Consider the following 19,337-nt stretch of genomic DNA (forward strand, 5'->3'; position numbering starts at 1 on the left):
TATATATATATATATATATATATATATATATATATTAGGGTTGCACAACGTTTTAGTTGTGTGTGCCATTTTGGTGCATTTTAGCAACCCAAGGCATTTTGTAAATCATCTCTCTGAGATAGAATGTGACCCCTGACCCACAAATGAGTCGTCGTCATCAATTCAAGTCATGACCAATACAGGATGGGGACACTTAAAACACACAAACTCTGCCTTGTGCAGCGTCACACAATTTAAATTTGTTTGGAATCTTATTTTCAAATTGTAAAAGTCGCTTTGCATTCGTTTTTCAAAGCTGTTTTGCTCCTAATTTTGGAACTTGCAAATGTTTTTAATATTATGTTTCTCATGAATGTGCCCTAAAATCCACAGGAAGCAGGAAAGAAAAACAAGCGTGTCTCGCCCATGAGGCACGCTGTACTTTCATCTGAGAACACTTAAACCCCAATTTGACGAATCGTTATTGAATCTTTCTTGTCGAGCCATTTTATGAGAACAATCAAAATTGCTTATTAAGTATTCACGAGCACAGCGGAAGAATATGTATAAAAGTAGGTTTATTTGGAACTTGGAATCAAGTCATAAAGAAGAGAGCACGTTCTTTTTTTTCATTGGTTGCGATGTGATTCATGTTCTCCGTCAGGCGACTCGATCGTTTTGTGGACGTTTGCGCGTTCTGTTCGCTCACAGCCCCTGAAGAAACCTGCAGCAAAACACAGCCGACAGTTGGAGGATGAGAATTTCTTTGTCACGTCACGCTCTTAAACGTTTAACATCCACAAGATAGAGTGTGCAGAAACTGCTTTGTGACCCCGCATCTCCCCCAAAATCAGCTGAGCTAAAGCTCCAGCTCATCTGCCATCCCGTGAGGACAAGCGCAAAAGAAAAAGAAAGATGGACGATCTCATCTTTCAATGGAAAGCTTCAGTGAAGGATGGCGGACATTCGGTTGAAAGAGAAAATGTGCCTCACCTCAGCCTACACTTGTTCACAAATATCCCTCTCCTCTCTGGGTGTGCTGTCCTCCAGGGACCGTTGTCTGAATGGGAAGCACACACACACACACACACACACACACACACAAAATGAAGGTGCCATATCGAGATAGTGGCCACAACATTAGGTACGCCTGCAAAAACTCAAGAACATCTGCCCGTGCGTGTAAGAACGGAAGCCTAATTTTCCAACTGGCAGAGAGATTCATGTAAAGTTGTCCAAGCGCTTTTAGTTTATAGTCGGATGTGTATTCTTAACTTTGTAACAGCTTTGGATCCAAAATGATCAAATAAAGTCAAATGGCACTCACCAGGCTCAGAATTCCTTCTTCCCATTAATCCAACAAAGATGTCATGCATTTCCCCTAAAAAGAGACAAAATTACCTTTCATCCTTCAATACGCACCCAAAAGAAAGCTTCACGAGCGGCAATGACTTACTTTTTTGTGGATGTTGCACAGCGTTTGCATCTAAACAATAATTGCAAGGAAAATTATTGGGCATTGAAGCAACAGTTGGAGCATCTTTTGGAACTCACCGTCAGCGTCTCTTCGGCCCATCAAACCCACAAAACTGTCATAATCCAAATCGCTATACCTCCTCAGGAGGTTCCGTTTGGGGTTATTTAAACCCAGACTTTCCTGCTGCAACGAAAGGAAAAGTCCGACAAAACAAAATCGACGCATGGACAAAGTCGGGGGTGAAAACAAACACTTACAAGTGAAGTTGGCTTGCGTGACTCGGGGTCGTCGCATCTGGACTGACCGCATCGAAGTTTGACGAGGAGGAGCAGAAACACCAGTAAAAAACGTCTCATTTTCCCCAGAAACTCCTGCAAAATATTCCCATTAGTGTTTCTCCTCCCCCCGCCGTTCAGGTCGATTTAATGCTGATTTATGTTCTTTGGAGCGCATTTAGAGAATTTAGCGAATCAAAATTCGAATCAGTCCTGTACAAATAAAACGTCACATGCATATTTATACTGCCAATATTATCTTCTTACCTGTTGTTTGTCGAGAAGGTGGCCGAGTGCCGAGTGCCGATTGGAGTGAGAGCAGCTCCGATAAATGGAAGGGGCTACCCTTTGGGGCTACAATAAATAATCGCTAGATACCTGCGTAACGCCAATCAGCAAGTGGAACGTAGGTGGAGTTGAGGCTCTTATATCATGCTGGGTTGAAAAGGTTTGTAGCCCGCTCATCGATGGGTTCTCCCCACCCAACCTGTCACACGAGCGCGCTCACAGGCGCGCGCACACCTCTTGGCTGTGCCACACAGACATCATCACGAAGCCCACACACATTTGCCGAAGGATAATTAAGGCAACAAAAAAAAAAAGTCCATTTTCTCGTCTTGCCCCCGTCACGTATCCGTCTCATTGAGGCGATCGAGGCGGGTGTGCTCCCTTTGGTGCCTTTCCACTCCAGCGACCAGTTGACATGGTCACTGTCAAGATCTTAATCTTTTTAGGAAGTCATTAGCAAGATAGCAGCTGCCTCTGCAAGATGGTGATGGATGCGACGAGATGGGCCGCACAGCTGCGAGTCGACATGACTTGTGAACTGTAGCAACGAAATACGGAGCGCAATTCCAACACCAATCAGAATCCATTTCAACCTAATTGAATCGTGTTCAAAGACAAGATGTTTCATGTTCAAACTGACTGGTCAACTTTATTGGGGGGTTTTCAGGGAGGGGGGGGGCTGCAAATATTCATTTATTTTGAATTTGATGCCTGCGAACAGTCGCAAAAATTTGGGACAGGCACATGAAAAGCACTGTGTTTCAGCACCCTTCCTTTTAACAACACCTCTGGGAGCAGAGGGTATTTCTGTAGTTGTTTCCCCAAACAATAATTTAATAATAATAATAATAATACATTCATTTTGCAAGTGGATTCCAAGACCCTCAAGTACACTGTAAATCAATAAAGGCAATTAAAACCAAACTGCTCAAAGTAAGAAAAATTAGAAAATAAAATGATAATAATGAAAAAAATGAATAAAATAGAGAAGAGGAATTAGTGACGTGGTGCTGTCATAGTGAGTCGGCGATCTTATAGAGGTGGGTTTTAAGTTTTGGATTTGAATATGATAGGACTAAAACTTTGCATTGATAACATATTGGACGATCCTGTTCCTCTTTGGCTCGGAGCACCCAACGTCCATGATTTCCGCCCCCGAAGAAGAATTGAAAATGTGGTCTCATCAGACCACAGCACACTTTTAACGTTGTTTCACTCTGGATGAGATGAGCTCGGTCGCAGAAAAGTCCCGGGCGTTCCCGTGTGTTGTTGCGTTATGATTCATCCACTCATTATGCAAATCAAGCTGAGCCATTTCCCCTCTCTGTAAATGCTTCAAACATTCCGATTTTAATGCGAACACTAACGCCACCATTTATCTTGCAATTACACAAGCAATTACTCTTCTGTTGCGACTGTTGAAAATGCAAAGCAAAATGAATATTTCATCAAATCCAAGTTTGACATCACAGGTCGAAAACAGTCGGTCGGCTCTACAACGGCTGCTTTTGCCCTCTGGAGCTGGTAATCCTGTGGAAGAGGACAACAAAGCGTCAAATCACAAAAGGTTACCTTAAGCGAGCATTGCCATGTTTTAATGATGACTTCCTCTCGCCGCATTTGTCTCGCAGCTGCATGCCGAACGTCGCAAGGCCATGGCAGCAGTGCAGGGGTGAGGCTGCTGAGCGCACATCTGACACAAGTGGGGAAGTCATTAATTGCGCTTTTACATTATTGATGTGTGTTTTTGGCACGCTCGCTAATCAAAGCGGAATAAGTTCAAGCCAGGGGCTGTTTTTCCACAACATGCCAAAGCCGCTTTGCTCGGCGGATGGATCCTGGACCGAATGCAAGTCGCAGGCCGTCACATACGGTACCTTCAGTCATATGACGTAATCCAAGAGTTCCAGTTTGTTGAAGTAGGAGCCATCCCTGCATGCGCACCGGCAAACTTGACGTTTGAATTCCCAACTGGAGTTTTAATACAAGATTGGTGAAAAATTACCCCAAAGTTCAAACAAGCTATGACATCATCATATCATGTGCACTTAACCTCATTTCAGCCACCATTAAAGGATTTGATTCAGTTGGCTTGGAAAGAATTTCACATTATATTTCTTGTTCTTCATGGTTTTCTAGTAGAACGAATGGGTCCTGTTTTGGAGAAAAGATCATGCAATTTATGGAGTGAATGAGGCACGGCAAGGCAAAAAAAAAAAAATAAAAAAAGCCACTGTGGGCGCATACGATTCAGTTCACGAATGTTTTGAACAATTCGTTTTGCTGAATTGATTCCCAGGACTTCGTTCAATTAAAACAACTGTCATTGCTAGTTGGGAATGTGAACAATTCTTCTTTGGAAAAGGGCTTGCAGTCATCAAAAATATGTCGCACACAAAAAGCCAAAATGTCGGTCGGATTCACGACCGCGGCTCATTTTTTGTCGTCGTTGATGAATCCGAATTCCTTCTAAATGACAACATGTGCCCACGGCATCCTCATTTACATCGCTCATGCAGACCCCCCGCCCCCCAAAAGGGCATCCATTTGACACAGTTGGGCTCGAATCACTAAGCACTACATTTATAAAACAAGAACATCTTTTTTAAATCGATTCTCAAACTGACTGGGAGTCATAAAGCCTTTCGGACTGGAGTCATTTGTTATGATCTCATTGTTCTTTGTCCGATTGGAAAGAAACATGAATTAGACACGTTATTTGTCTTTGTGGGACCACAAAAAAAAAAAAAAAAATCTTAATTCTGGCCACTAACCTTGATTTTTGTCACGTTTGTTGTTTTTGGTTTCATATTTCCTTTCACGTTTTTCCTTGTTTAATTTGTGTCTCGTGTTAAAGCTGATTGCGTTCACCTGTGCTTGTCGTCTCACTCCCGAGTGTCAACCAATCAGCTCCCTCCAACCCTTTGTGTCTTGTCCAGGTGTTGGTCATTGTCTCGTTATTTTGTTTGTATTTGGTTCCTTGTTGGCGTCTTTCATCCGTAACTGGCCACTCGTGCTTCAGAAATGGAGCGGCTGGAGTGTCCACGGAAGCGCAAGACGGCCTTGAACCGTGAGTGGAACATGCTCATTTTTCCAGATCAGCCCCTGATTGATACGTTTTAGTGCACGCTTGAGCACTTCTCAGCGGTGACCGCAGTGGATCACGTCTCCCGCGATAAAGGCCAGATGGATGTTTGTGCCTTGACCAGAAACAGTGGGAGGGCCCATGGCCGTTCGAACGGACAAAGCTCTCCAACGTGCTGAGATCCATGAATAGAAACGCGCACGAGGACGTGACGGTCAATGCGTGCAGTTTGATTCTCCGACTTTTTCGTCTTCAAGAACACTTTGTTGTCATGTTTGCTTGGATGCTTTCACTCGCGGCAACAACATTCGGGCATTTTGTGGCTCACAAAGAGAACATTTAATGTACAACAGAGGACAATGGATTGTATTCACACAACGGTGCCTTGAGATCGGAATTCTCAAATCATTCTTCACCACTGAAATAAATGCAAATGCACATTATTCTGTTCCAAAAAAAAAGCTTGTAAAAAAAAAAAGCACTCAAATATTGCACAATATAAAAATTTATTCAGTAAAAGAAGTGAAACTTCCACTTTTTGTGGTTTGCATTTCATTGGACAGTGGGCCGACCCTTCTGGAAGTGTGTACCTTGGCCACCTGGTGGCAGTATAGCGCAGACACCGAGACGGTCACGGAGTATGTCGGGAATATTAGCGGAGCTGGGCACTTGACCCTTTTTTGCCAGTCAGTCCCCCGTCTTCTGGCCTCAACCCTCTGACCTTATTCATTCAAATTGTTGGCCCCTGACACTGTTCCGTCCCGAAAAAGCGTCCGTGCATGACGCCGCTAACGGCAGAGGTTTACCTAAACATTATTTGCTCGCTAATTTTCTATTCAAATCCGCTTACCTTCTGGACTTCTCACGGTCGTATTTGTCTACTTCTTGCTCGTCTCTTTCTACATCTTTCTTCTTCTTCGCAAACGTGCCCAATGCAAGTAAGTAGGTACTGTTGGTGTGATCGGGTTTGCGGAATTCCGTTTTGCAAAAAACTCCCATATGTTGCGCGAGTCGGATTTCAAGGCTCCACTGTCCCTCTCGTCATGTCACGTAAGTGTTCGGAAACCTCGAAAAGGCGAGCCGATGAAACGCCTGAAGACATGTTCAGGCGGCGACGGCGCAGTTTGTTCCGGGTCAACGTCGACACACGCAAGAGCACGCGTCGTTTTGCGCCTTGGATGGCGAGCCCGAAAGAACTGTCACGCCGTCTCTCCAATGGAGCTGCCGATCATCTGTTTATTCACGCTTCCGTGGCCTGAGAGGGAGAATATCAAGTGAGTTGCAGCCTGGCGTTGACAGGATAGAGTGACGCCACAGTTGTCATGAAAAAAAAAAGTGTGAGCAGAGTGAAGCTAGAAAAGTGCGCGAAAGCGATGCGGACATTACGAGACCACACCGGCGTGTGAAAAATGTCGCCTTTTGCCGGCGTTAGTGTGACATTGCATGCACGTCTTTGGCGTCCGACGGGGATTGGCCATGTGAGAAGAGGAAAACACTTGTTGACACTCACAGGCCATCCCTGCTGTTTGCTCTTGCTTGTGGCGACATCCGGACTAAAATAAGCCGATTAAAATGATATCAAGCCTCACCAGATCTCGAGATGTTGCTGTCAATAATTGACTTAATGGGCTCAGCCCGGCATCCTTTTTGGTGGCGTTGATGCGTCTTCGTCCTTTTCTTGCCTGGCAAATGACTTTGATGGATACGGTTGCAGTTTTGATTGCACGTCAAAGTCTTCAGACGTTATTCTCATCTAAATGTTAATTTGAAGGCCCTTTTGTTTTTTGGGCACGATGTGCATTCCGTGAGAAAGTGACCCAAATGACATCTCGTTTTCAGTGTTTCAAAGCAATCCCAAGGATTGTTTTCACACATTTGAGTCTTCTGAACGTCTCTCGGGGAAAATAAGACACTCTGAATGTGCTCGTGCTATTCAATCACTCTCTCGTCTTTCACTCTACATTTCCGCACAAACGTTTTGGGCGGGCGGGTGACACTGCTGCTTGTTTTCTACCCATAAAGGGGACAAGTTGCCGTTTACAGAGGCAATCAATGCATGCTTCCTATTACCGTATTTTCTGGACTATAAGCCGCGACTTTTTTCCTCAATTTTGAAGCATCCGGTTAATACAAGGGTGCAGCTTTTCTGTGGATTTTTCTTTCACCAGTAGGGGGCGCTCTATACGCTAAATAAATCTTTAAATATAAATATAAATTTTTTTTTTCTCTTGGGTCTGTTCTGTTTTAATGAGCAAAGTTGTTGCCGTATTAAAAGGCACTGTTTAAACCATCTGTTTATGTGCCTTTATGTGCATTCACAGCACAGAATCGTTTTTTTTCAACATAGAAATCTGTGGCTTATAGCCTGGTGCAGCTTGTATATCGTTTTTTTGTTTGTTTTTCCCCCCCCCAAAAATAGTTTATACACGGGTGCCGCTAATAGTCCAGAAATATAATAATTTAGCAGTTTATAAATAAAGTTGAGTTGTGCTATATGAAGGTATTGGCGGAGGAAAGGCGATGCAGGAGGAGTATCGCAGAAAACAGGGGGGAATTTGGATCAAATATATTTCCCAAGTATAAAATGAAATTGAGCACTAATGTGATTTAAAACATTAAAACAAGCAAGAGCTAAACTGTCAGCGGCTAGCTAGCGAGTAGCTAACGTAGAAGTCTACGTCATTACGCATTAAACAGTCCAAACAGGTACATGACATCAGTCACAGAAGAAGACAATCAAAGACCTTTAGCCACCCCCCCCCCGCCAAAAAAAAAAGGTAGAAACCTAGCAAAGCAAAAGCAGCACAAGCTCACGCTCTCGATCATCTGAAAGCCGTCGAATGCGCTGAAACCACGGCACCCACATCTGCCCAATGTCAATCAAATTCCACTTTAAAAATGGATGCCAACTTTCTTATGCCGACACGACACGTCACCACAATCATAACCAACCTTGATCCGGGCTTCTTCTTCCTCCCAGTTTGACGTTTGTTGTCTCAATCTGTCCCACCTGTGCTTGATTGGTGACCAGTCCAGGGTGTTGCTGTCCATATAAAAAAAAAACAAAAAAAAACTCTGGCTCATCGGCAACCTTGAACAGGCTGAACAATGATATTGTTTTGTGTTTTGCTGACAGGCCTTGGTTCGCCTCACTGCGGATTGATTTCATCTGCTGGCAGCTTTGAGTTTGACTGCTGCCAAATTACCATTCGCAAGCTTTGTGTTTAGCGTTCTCTTTGACTGCAATATTTTCTGTTAATTGGTGTCTAAAGCACCACCACGGGTGGACTTTCTCATCTCTTGCGCAAAACTTATTTCAGAAGGCATCATCAGTAAAAGCGAGAGCGGTATTTAATTGGAGAATTATGACATCAATATTGTTAGTGCAAGAGCAAAGCGCGATGCTCGCTACGAAATAATCAAAGAAACAAATCTAATGCTAAAGGCCTTCACTGATGAAAATGGAGCCGAGTAATTGGAATAGTCTGCCGAGTTAATCTCTCGCTAAAATACTAAAGAGCACTTGCAGGGTAAACTGAGCTGCGGCAGATTCTTTTTGGACGAGCAATGTCTCATCAGCGTCATGCGAGTGACAGTGGCAAAGATTGAGGTCCTAACACCTGCGTATGAAACGGAGCGAGGGGTGCTCTCATGTGCCACCTCCCCCAAATGACGTCAAGTGAGCAAATCAAGTCATGAAATGGGAAGTTAAAAGAGTCCTCGTGTGAAATAAACTTGGCCAAGCAACTTTTGAGGTGCAGGGAAGTCGTTTGGGGCCAGCCTTATTGGATCTCAGTTCGGCATTTGATACAATTGATCAAAACTTAGAGTTTGTGTGGGATTATTTGGAGCAGTCCGACAACGGTTTAGGTCTCACTTAGAGGAAAGGAGTTACTTTGTGCAAGTTTGGAATCAGATCGAATGGCCATGACATGTGGTGTCCCCCAGGGCTCATTGCTTGGACCCCTTCTGTTCGGTCTCTATATGTTACTTTTGGGTGGAATGCTTCAGAACTATCACAGTTTTGCAGACGACACACAGCTATATCGATCAATAGTTCAATCAACGTATTGTGTCACTGTCGAGAGCAGGGGTGTCAAACTCATTTTTGTGGACGGGCCACATGGTAGTTCTGGTTTCCCTCAGAGGGCCGTTATGAACCCATATAAATGTATGATCACCTTACGTTAGCACATACACAACAAATTGATGGAAAGACCACAAGCCAGTAAGTAATTGTTCGACATTTTTTATAAAGGTTGAGGATTGGTAACAAATAAATGTCAATATCTCAGATGTCAAAGTTGTTAAAAGTGGAGAAAATGTGCTAGAAAAAGGAAGTTGACGCACATGATTTGCCCTTCGCGGGCCACATAAAATGAGGCCACGGGCCAGATCTGGCCCCCCGGGCCTTGAGTTTGACACCTTTGGTCTAGAGTATATTACTAATTGGATGAACTAAAATTTCCTTCAGCTAAGCCAAAACAAAACTGAGCTAATTGTTTTTGGCAATTAAAAAAAAAGAGGTTGTCGTTTGAAAACACCTGGAGTCGTTATCTTTCGAAACCAAAGACCAAGTCCCAAATCTTGGAGTCCTTATCGACTCAGACTTGACTTTCAGCAATCATATCAAATCGATCACCAAAACAGCCTTTTGGCTGCTGAAAAACAACAAGGAACTTTTATCTCCAGTAGACTTAATTTGTTGTCCGAATGGACTCCCTCAAAAGAGCATCAAACAGCTGCAGCTCATTTTCTGTTTGTTGGGAAATTGTTGGTCATTGTTGAATTGTGATTACATCGTCGAAGACACGACATGACATTTTTATAATTTTTTGTGTGATGTTTAATTACTTTACTCTGTTTGAATTTGGCATTTTTTTTAAATGACTTCAAAATCCCTGACCAGGAGTTTGTTGTTAGTTGGATTTGATTTCGAATTCAGTTACTTTTGCTCGAGTTCCTTTGTCTCGTTACGTCATGGTGTCCACCTGGGCGTGTCGTCCCGGTCCCGAGTGTGAGCCAATCGGCTCCTTCCAACCGTTTGTGTCCGGTCCAGGTGTTCCTCGTTGTCTCGTCAATCTGTCAGTATTTAGTTCCCGCCCTTTTTTCCCTCACTGTTGCTTTCTTGTCCTCTCTCTTTTGTCCGCTGCATCGTGTTGCTTTTTGTTTAGTTGCAGTTCAAGTCAAGTCCCTTTTTTTTCCCCTTGTTTTATTTTTTTTTTTGGTTCTTGTTGTTTTGTAATTAAGCATTTTTGCATATTCCAGTTTCTTGTTTGCCTTAAATTAAACTGAACTCCTACCTGCATTTGGCTCCTCCTCCACGACTTAACAATGACAGCCACACCATGTTTTTGTGTTTTGTTTCTCGACGACTGTAGCTTGAAGTACAGCATGTACATTTATGGAGCGCTTCCCGTTGTTGGAACGTAGTTAGATATACAGATTTCCTTGTTCTACATGTTGAATGAATTCTGTGACCACGCCCATAATTGACAACACACCTGAAATGCTCCTCCCCCATTGAAATTAATGCAAGCGTCATTAATCCGTTTCAGCCTCCTCCCCCAAAAAGAAAAACGTTTGTCATGTTATGGAATGACAAAATGCCGTTTTACAACATTGTGCTTGTTAAAACCGACACTAATGACATAATTGAATAGAATGTAAAGAAATATTTTTGCTTCCATTCGATGGCCATCGCTTCCTCTGGTGAGTGTGCCTCGGCCACCTGACCGTAGAACAAAACAAGCTTACGGTTCGCCACAAGAATGTTAGACGTGCTCTGCAGAGGATAAAGAATATATGCTCGTGACTGTTGTATTATCTCGCCGCTTGTGCTCTATTTTTTTGTTGCTTGATGGGTTATAACACTGCAAAGCTAATGTGACACATTAGCCTGAAATAAAAAAAAAAAAACTAAAGAAAAAAAAATCCAACTCAAAATCAGGTCTTGCTGAGTTGCTTATTCAATCAAATGTGAAGAGAACAAAATTTGGGCGCAACAGACCGTAAGGCAGTCACTTTTAGAAGTCAATAAAACCTGGACGCACATTTGAAGCCAATAGCAGTTGTTGGTTTGTGTGCAAAGTAAAATATTCACCTGGTAGGACTAACTCATTCCACCCTGATCTGATGTTATTTCCCCAGCGAGTTGAACAAATTGCTTTGTTCAACGTGCGCTAACATGATCAGTTGCTTCAAATGTTGTCTGCATAACAAGGTTTGACTGCAAGGTCCAGTTTGAATTCCGAAGGAGAATTGGAGGTGACTCTGGCACGAAGGAGCGACAATAAAGAAGCTTTTCGGATGGCCGCGAGCCTCGCCGCCACGTGTTTGTCAGCGTCCAAACGAGACGGAGCCAGCGGAAGGCATTATTCACGGAGACTTCACCTCGTTTGCCACCTACCTTCAAGTAGCAGCTCTTATTGCTTTGCTGCTATGACGAGTCGGCTCCTGATCGCTTGTGACGTCTCGACAGACTTCCTCAGAAAAAAACAAAAAAAGAAAGCAGTCAATCGCAAGGACATGCTTTGTGCCAGTGGGCTCATTTCTTGGAAATAAAAGTCGACAAAGGTTACTTCCCATGTCAGTTTTGGCAGAGATGGAATAATTAGAAAAGAAAGCCGTACGGCCGAAATCATCTCGCAGGACAATTTGTGCTCACTTGAGCAATGTTGCTCTCAGTTTTATTTGTCCGGTCAACTGCATCACTCCTTGAGGTTTTTATTTAAGACGCTTTGAAAATGGTTTTCCGTCACATTTTCGAGACCGGCTTTTTAAGCGAACACACGAGGCAGCGAGCGGCTGACGTTTCCATCACGGGTGACTTTTCCCGTACAGGATATTTCGTGTTTCTTATCATTGAATCAATAATGTTAAAGACATACAACATGACTGGATTATTCCATGAGTTTCAAATTAGGAACCCACTTTTATTTATTTGCTTTACTTGGGGTGCTGATTGTTAATGACCAGTCAGGTCTCAGCATCAAAGAACAGGTGAGCCGTGATTGGTCGTTACCTGATGCTGTTTTCTGTGAACAGAAAATGGCAAAATGGCCGCGCTCAGAGATTTTGCTGCTTAATTTATATTCCATTATTGCAAAGGATTTTGAGGGGTTGACTTCCGCTCAAAAAAAAAGAAAACAAATGAAAGAATTATTCACTGAAAAATGTATTGCACATAAATTTTCAATGGTTAAATATTTTCAAATACAAACTCTTCAAGATTAATTGATAGAAAAGAGGGAAAAAAATGACAGCACTTGATTTTTTTTTTGTGCATATTTTCTTGCTCCTTTTAAATTTGATAATATTTCATGTTTTAGGTTTAATTTGTATTTAATTGAGTGCAGTATGGTCTTGAGAAAATATTTTATTTTCACTTTACCTATTTTTATAATTTAACGGCAGTCAATTATGCGCATTAACTTAAAAGGGTGCCTGTTCAATGAAAACGACTTTTATGACAGAGACGGCGTCCTTTGAGAAAAGCAAGTTTTTCTTGCGTGTTGTTTGCGCTCCCTTCAGCACATCTTTATTTTTCTTCTTGCTTGTAAGGAGACCAGCCGTCCGTTTCCTGTGGCGCTCGGGTGAGATTAAATAAAGCCCAAAACAAAACGGCCTCACCAAGTCGCTCCGCTGTGCCAAGTTTACACTCCGACACACGTTCAGATGACTGATGGCCCTGAGCTCCGCTCTGGAAATGACAAATGGCATCCATAACAGGCAGGCCGAGGCCGGTAAAGTGATTACGTGCGTTGCGTTCGGCGTCCCGGCAAACACGGCTGGCTCCACGTCTGTCGTGCTGGCCGCGAAGGCAAATCGTTTTGCGCGGGTAATATTGTCGATGGCGTTTTAGCTTTCTTGACATAGACAATATACAAACAAACGTGCACACGGACGGGCCTCATCTTTATGTCCCCGCGACTACTGAAGCAAGCGTGACCCAGCCGGAGGACGTCAGGGCGGAAAAGGGGACGATAAAAGCCGATAAGATAGCAGGAGGAACACTAACGTCTATTGTGAGACATTATAAACTCGTTAGACTTCACTATCTGGTGACACGCATCATCATTCATTAGAAATCTGCAAAGCCTTCCGTCACGAGATGGCAATCGGTCAGCAAGCATTATGTCCTGCTCGTTATCGTCATTTGTTGATCAAACAATGTTTGAAGGCGAGTGGACCCAGTTGATGAGTGGATTCAAATAACCGTTCCGAACAATTTGTCTGAAGTGAAAGGATGCCGACTTATGACAAAACAATTGTTCCGGGACTCGTTTGAGGACTCAGGCGGGTGTTGTCGTGTTAATGGTGGAGCAGTTCCATTCCGCTGGCCGATTACAGGTGCGGAATCTTTGGACTTGGTGACCGGAAAGCTTCCCTAATTGCGATTAGTCGCGCCGCTTCCCGTCATTTGCGAGCTGTCATTCGAGCTCGGGTCTCGCAAACTTGCCGCCAACGTGCTCAAAGGGCTTCGATCGGACCTCGAGGTTCTTTTGACACTTTGCAAAGCGGATAGGATTTTTCTATTGCGGTCCAAAGGTTTCGATATGTTTTGGGTGAAACAATAGAAGCCTTGCATGGATAATTTCTGCGGGAAAAAGTCATTGTATTTTTTTACAGCCTTTCCTAAAATAAAAAAAAAAATAGAATGAAATAAAATAATAGTAAAAGAAGCAAATAACAGGATGAAAGGGTGAGGGTCAAAGGTCATTCAACATTCTATGGTGAGCTTATTGACAATTATTTATCTTAAAAATTCAACATTGGGAGAACCCGGGCACATCACGGAAGGAACAACATAAAATTTCGAGTTCCGGTTCCTATCATTTAATCTGCTGAAGTGAATCTATTTTATTTTTCCATTTTCTATATGTTGGTTGGTGCCAAATTGAAAACTCAGCGTTATCCTTCGCAGCACACAATAACAAAATAGGAAAAAAATGAAATTGATGATGATGTTTCATTGCTGTGTGTGAAATTGGAAGATGATGAAAAGTGCAAACGGTGACGTCAGAGGACAAGTCACAAGAGGATATTTCCGAATTCCATGATTGGTCCGCCTCCATCAGTCAGGCGTGATTTGATTCAAGGTGGCAAGCCTTCCTTCACATTGCATCCATCCAGTGTTTGGCCAACACCGTCATTTCTTCACAGGCTGCAGGCTTTAAATTGCACTTAAATAGAAGCTTGTGCAGAAAGACATCGATGACTCACGCTGCTTTTTGGGAAGTCACATTGGAACGTAACCTTGTACAGTACACAAACGGCAACAACCGGGCCGGATTAATCGGAACAATCGCCGGAAACTATATTTTCTCAAATCGATGGTGCATTTTCCAGCTGCGGTGATGTTGTAATTAAATGTAATAACGTAATCAAATAAAAGCTCAAGCAAAAGCAAATGGAAGTGACCGAATTTGAGTATTCAGGCCGGTGAATGTGCAGTTTGCGTCAACATTATGTCTGAAACGAGCAGCAGCCAAGACATACCCGCAGGGAGCCGAGATCTATTCCCTTGGATGAAGACCAACAGGTGGAAAAATGCGGCTTGATTGTAAAAAAAACAAAAAAAAAACAACATATGTTGCAATGGATTTTTTTAGTATGGGAAATATTTTGAATGCTAAAATATTGTGTTTAATAAAAACTTTGAATAAGTTCCATTTCAACAGTCATTCAAATTCTAATGATCAGGCACAACACATTTGTCTCACCGGGGGGAAAAGAAAAACCTTGCATTTTATTGACAAGTTTATAAATGAGTGAGAATGTTTACCTGTCAGCTTGGAAATAAAGTATTAAATGTTCCCATGGTGCTCGTCCAATGTTTTTGGGAAACTCGTCTAAACCGTGAGCAGCATTTTGTCTCCTGCTCTATTCAATCAATGGATGCCAGTCCCATTTATTGTCTTCCTGCATGACTTTATATCGCCTGTTGGAACCATTTTATGTTTCTTAGCTTTTATTTTGTCTAATTTGACTGGTTAGCCTGTTGGGCTCGCAGTGCAAAGGTCGCGGGTTCGATTCCGACTCCGGCCTTCCTGTGTGGAGTTTGCATGTTCTGCCCGTGCCTGTGTGTATTTTCTCCGCTTACTGCCTGAAGAAAGCTGGGAAAGGCTACAGCATGCTTGCGACCCTCGCGAGGAGAAGCGGCTCAAATAACGGATGGATAATTGACATGTTTGCACGAGAAAATGAGCCTACGAACATTTCTGGCGTAATAACAAAGGCCCTTTGGTATTGCATTATATCCTGTTTTTCCCGTACTTCAACTGGGGGAGGAGTTAAACAACTTGAAGCCCCTTTTTGACTCATTATTCACTATGTGCCGTCACAGCGCTCACACCTAAAATAATAATAATATTTTTGCTTGCAAATCAAAACAAAAAAAAAGGAAAAAAAAAAGGTCAGTCAGGTCACTGGTGCGGTCTCAAGACCACATCAACGAAGCTGGTCCTCTCCTGTTGATACACACACACACACACACGCACGATCATTTGTTCCTGTCAGCAAAGTTATCAGAGCCCAAAGCAAAGACGCTGTTCAATTTCACCTCTAATATTGTGTTGTCGGCCGCAGGTCTTGCGCCTACCAGTTTGGACGGGTGAGATTTGTTCATCCCACCAGGCCGCCATCCAGCTGCTGACTTTTGTTCCATCGGTCGCTAAAAAGACACATTTAAATAATAAAAGAAATGATGGCTGAATTCCATTTAGCTGCCAGCGTATTACGCTTGATGGTTCTCGATCAACGTTATTGCTTTTATCGCCAGCATGAACACAAACTTTGGTTGTTAGTTATACCACGAGGAATCGATGGCGGTTTATTGGCTTTAAGTTGAGGCAATTTGGACTTTTAATGAAAGTGTTTGTCTGCTGATATCACATGCATACAAACTAGCTCTGAGTGTGCGTTGCCGTCACGACCGCCCTGAGGTCGTCGATGCAGGCGCAACGCAAACATGCGTGCCGATTGGGCAGGTCGTTGCTATGCCGTCTTGTATTCACCGCGACGGCTGGCACGACACCATAAAAGTCAACCGGCCGTCGGTAAATACGGCACTGAAAAAAAAATCTAAAGTCAATAATCAAACAATGTTGTTGCTTGCACAAACGGCACGCTGCTCTGTCATGAATAGCTCGTCACGGCCTGTCAACGGCTTTACACTTGTTTTTAGTTGACTTTAATTTTAGTGCTCCAGTTAAATATTTGAATATTGAATGTCATCTTCAATTTGGCGAATTTGTACATGCTGAGCATTCTGTCAGACCAAGTGCATTTTTGTTTACAAGCGTCTGGCACACATGACAATTTGGTGATTACAATTTTGCAGGTCTAAGTGGTGGTGCAGATGCTGTGACTCAATTTAATCGAGGAGCAGGCAGATGGAGTCTGTGCTCTGTGAAGACCAGGAGACTTTCCTACTTTGAATTAACCGCTTTCTTTTGCCAGGAAGTAAGTCGTCTGTGTTCACACCCACAGTGGCGCAAACAGGCCATTTCTAATTGTGCACATTTGCAAAAATAGCAAAACAAGTTAGATCAGAGACGCTGCTAGACTTGTGTTGGACATGAATATCGGGTTGATAGTCACTCCAGCGATGCAGCAGTCAAGTACAAAGAAAGTCGCAGTCCATCTCAAGACAAATGGAATCTGAAGCGTTCGCTATACTAGAGCACTTGTCTCAAAATGGACGTCTGCTCAAAAAGTACGGCTTTGGTGTCCTTCGCTTGACTTTGGTTTGTGAAGAGTTTGACATTTGTCTGGAAGAGCAAAGCAAGAATAGAATTGTGGGCAAAAGTCAGATTTTAGACGAACACCACACACACATACACACACACGCACACGTCTATCGTTGTAGGTGAGGGGCCGGGACATCTGGTGATCAAGCCGAATGCATTTTGCAAATAATAGAAAGCAGAAAAAGGAAAATAATGAGTTGATGTTTTGATGCAGAGAACGAGTCAATCCTTCACACGAATAATCCAAATATGAAAAGAAAACTCCAAAAACTGAACATTCACCCCGAAAAAAAGCAGCGTAAAACATTTACATGAAACCGTTTCATGTCAAATTCTTCCAGCCAAACGATTTACGCTTTGCAAATTCTCATCACACAATTATTAAATGATGTCACAGCAATTTTTCAACATTTTCAGCATGAAGTCTCGGCTCAAGTTAATTCCGGAATGTACACAAGAAAAGATGTAGGCTGTCACTATACTTTCACATATTAATTTATCATATTTAGATTTGAATATATATCAAGAAATAGGTAAGGTGGTACTAAAGGAAGGAAAATTGTATTGTGCATACGGAAAGCATTCACTCCATGTTTTTCTTTTCGCCTCTCTTCTTTTCGAGGCACCTTTCAAGCGGCACCTTCAGGTTGGACGGAGAGCGTCGGCGCGCAACCACCCGACCATACTGCGCTTCTGGAAGGTTCTCCTCGCTCCACTGAGGTCCACCGGAGCGCTGACGGAACGACCGTCGGGTTCTCGGTCACCTTGGCCCACCTTCTCGCCCGATGGCTCAGTTGGGACGTTTAAAATGTAAGATGTGGATCATTATGTGGCTTCTTTGTTTTTCATTTTTAATATATTGGCAAAAATATGTCAATGTGTGTAGAATTTTGAGGGAAACAATGAATGAAGTCCACTTTGGCGTGAGGTTGTCACCGAAGAAAATGTGGACAATCGAAGTGCTGTGACTACTTTTCGGATGCCTCTCCCACTTTGGTGTCGCGCTTCCGGTGTGGCCTCGCTGTGTGAGTAAACGGCTTTTGCTCCCGTGTTCGTCAGACGTCAAGGTAGCAAAGTGTTTAGTCAAGAGACTTTTCAGTCCAAAGTAAAGGGATTGAAATGTTGAACGGGCGGACTGGTGCTGTGGGCAATTGACGGAATGAAAAAGCTTTGGCTGAAAGTTCAGCGCGATAAAATGAAAGAAAAAAAAAACATTCGGGCGGACTGAGGTTTCATTAAATATCGAATGACACATGAGGGCGAGGAAGGATTCACCCCCCAACACACACACACACAATAATATGCAGTCGTCTTCAGGGAAATTAAGTCGCAAGCGTTCTCACAACAAACAAACAAACATCTCACTTCAGGCGTGCTCAAACTAGTTCTACTGGCGTTTAGTTATGCAAACCTTGAGCCAACATCCGCAAAACGTCTAAAATGGCTCACTCGGTTGTGGAGCCGGATGACCGAAGGCGGCCCGTTAACTTGTTGGCATGGCAGCAGCTGGAGGCAAGACGTCCAAAATTGCCAGCGAACGCGCTGGAGTGGGTGGTCAAGGCCGAATGGAAGCAAAGGGCGCATCATCAACGTTTCCATGCAAGCAGTCAAAGGAACGGCTGCGAGTTGGTTGCAAATGAACGATTGTACTTGTAAAGTCAAGACTGAAAGTTCAGAGGAGGCTTTTAAAATGGAGGGGGGCTCGCAGCTCATGTGCTGGACTAGACTGGGTCGGCCCGAGAGCAAATGTAAATACAGTCGATGACGTTTGATGATTTTTAAGAAATGTTTGTGCAAAAACAAATTGTCCAATTGAAAACAATCGGTGACCCGATTCCAATCTCCAGTGCTTGCAAGCATAAATTCCCGTTAGGCCCAAAAAGAGAAATAAAAAATATAGAAACAAAAGTGTGAGATTTCAGTTGGGCTTTAAAAAAGAGGTGGACGGTGTCCTTTCATTTGTCATCCGTGCTTCAGCACGTCATCCGAGATGTTCTGAAGATGTCTTGGAGCGGTTTGAATTTTTGAAAGAATTGCATCACAATTGCTCGTTTTTTTGTATTTTGTCGGTCCAGCAAGTTGGGCGCTCCATTTCACAATATGGAGGCCATCGGAGTCAAGTGAGTCATCATCATCACGTACCAGAAAGCAGTTGGAGCGGATTTGAACTCGCATGGATCGTCATCTTGATGGGAGTATGCTCAGGTTCCAGATTGATTCTCGATTTGAGTTGTTGACACCAACTGAGATGGAGACTCATCAGAGCACAAAGACTTTGCAGGTCTCACAATTTCAGGGCGCTCATGAGAACTGAAGTCTCAATTCCGCGTTGGAGGCAGGACGCCAAGGGTGTCGTTTGCCGTACTTGTCGTCTTCATCAATCTTTGATTATGCGACAGAAAGATGGATACACTAGTCTCCTGCACATTTTTATATACATATATATATATTTTTTTTAGGAATTTAAAGTAAAAATGTGA

General features: G+C 43.1%; 1 protein-coding gene across 3 annotated transcripts; it reads right to left on the reverse strand.

The window, feature by feature from the left end:
* Positions 1 to 540: 540 nt before the first annotated feature.
* tac3a (tachykinin precursor 3a) lies at positions 541 to 2,494 on the reverse strand. Of its 3 annotated transcripts, none has more exons than XM_088291092.1 (7): positions 1,999 to 2,494; positions 1,714 to 1,827; positions 1,534 to 1,636; positions 1,436 to 1,465; positions 1,307 to 1,360; positions 973 to 1,039; positions 541 to 703 (listed from the first exon to the last, which is right to left on the reverse strand). In XM_088291092.1, the coding sequence occupies exons 2-7, from the start codon at positions 1,810 to 1,812 to the stop codon at positions 685 to 687; spliced, it is 372 nt and encodes a 123-aa protein (XP_088147218.1). In that variant the 5' UTR covers positions 1,813 to 1,827; positions 1,999 to 2,494; the 3' UTR covers positions 541 to 684. The 3 variants fall into 3 exon arrangements, with proteins under 3 accessions (XP_088147218.1, XP_088147217.1, XP_088147220.1); XM_088291091.1 differs by having other exon boundaries at positions 1,534 to 1,639; positions 1,999 to 2,482; XM_088291094.1 differs by lacking the exon at positions 541 to 703 and having other exon boundaries at positions 969 to 1,039.
* Between the last annotated feature and the right edge of the window lie 16,843 nt (positions 2,495 to 19,337).

The sequence above is a fragment of the Idiotropiscis lumnitzeri genome, chromosome 3 (assembly GCF_059441095.1).
Source record: "Idiotropiscis lumnitzeri isolate Australia: NSW breed Sydney's pygmy pipehorse chromosome 3, RoL_Ilum_1.0, whole genome shotgun sequence".
NCBI lineage: Eukaryota > Metazoa > Chordata > Actinopteri > Syngnathiformes > Syngnathidae > Idiotropiscis > Idiotropiscis lumnitzeri.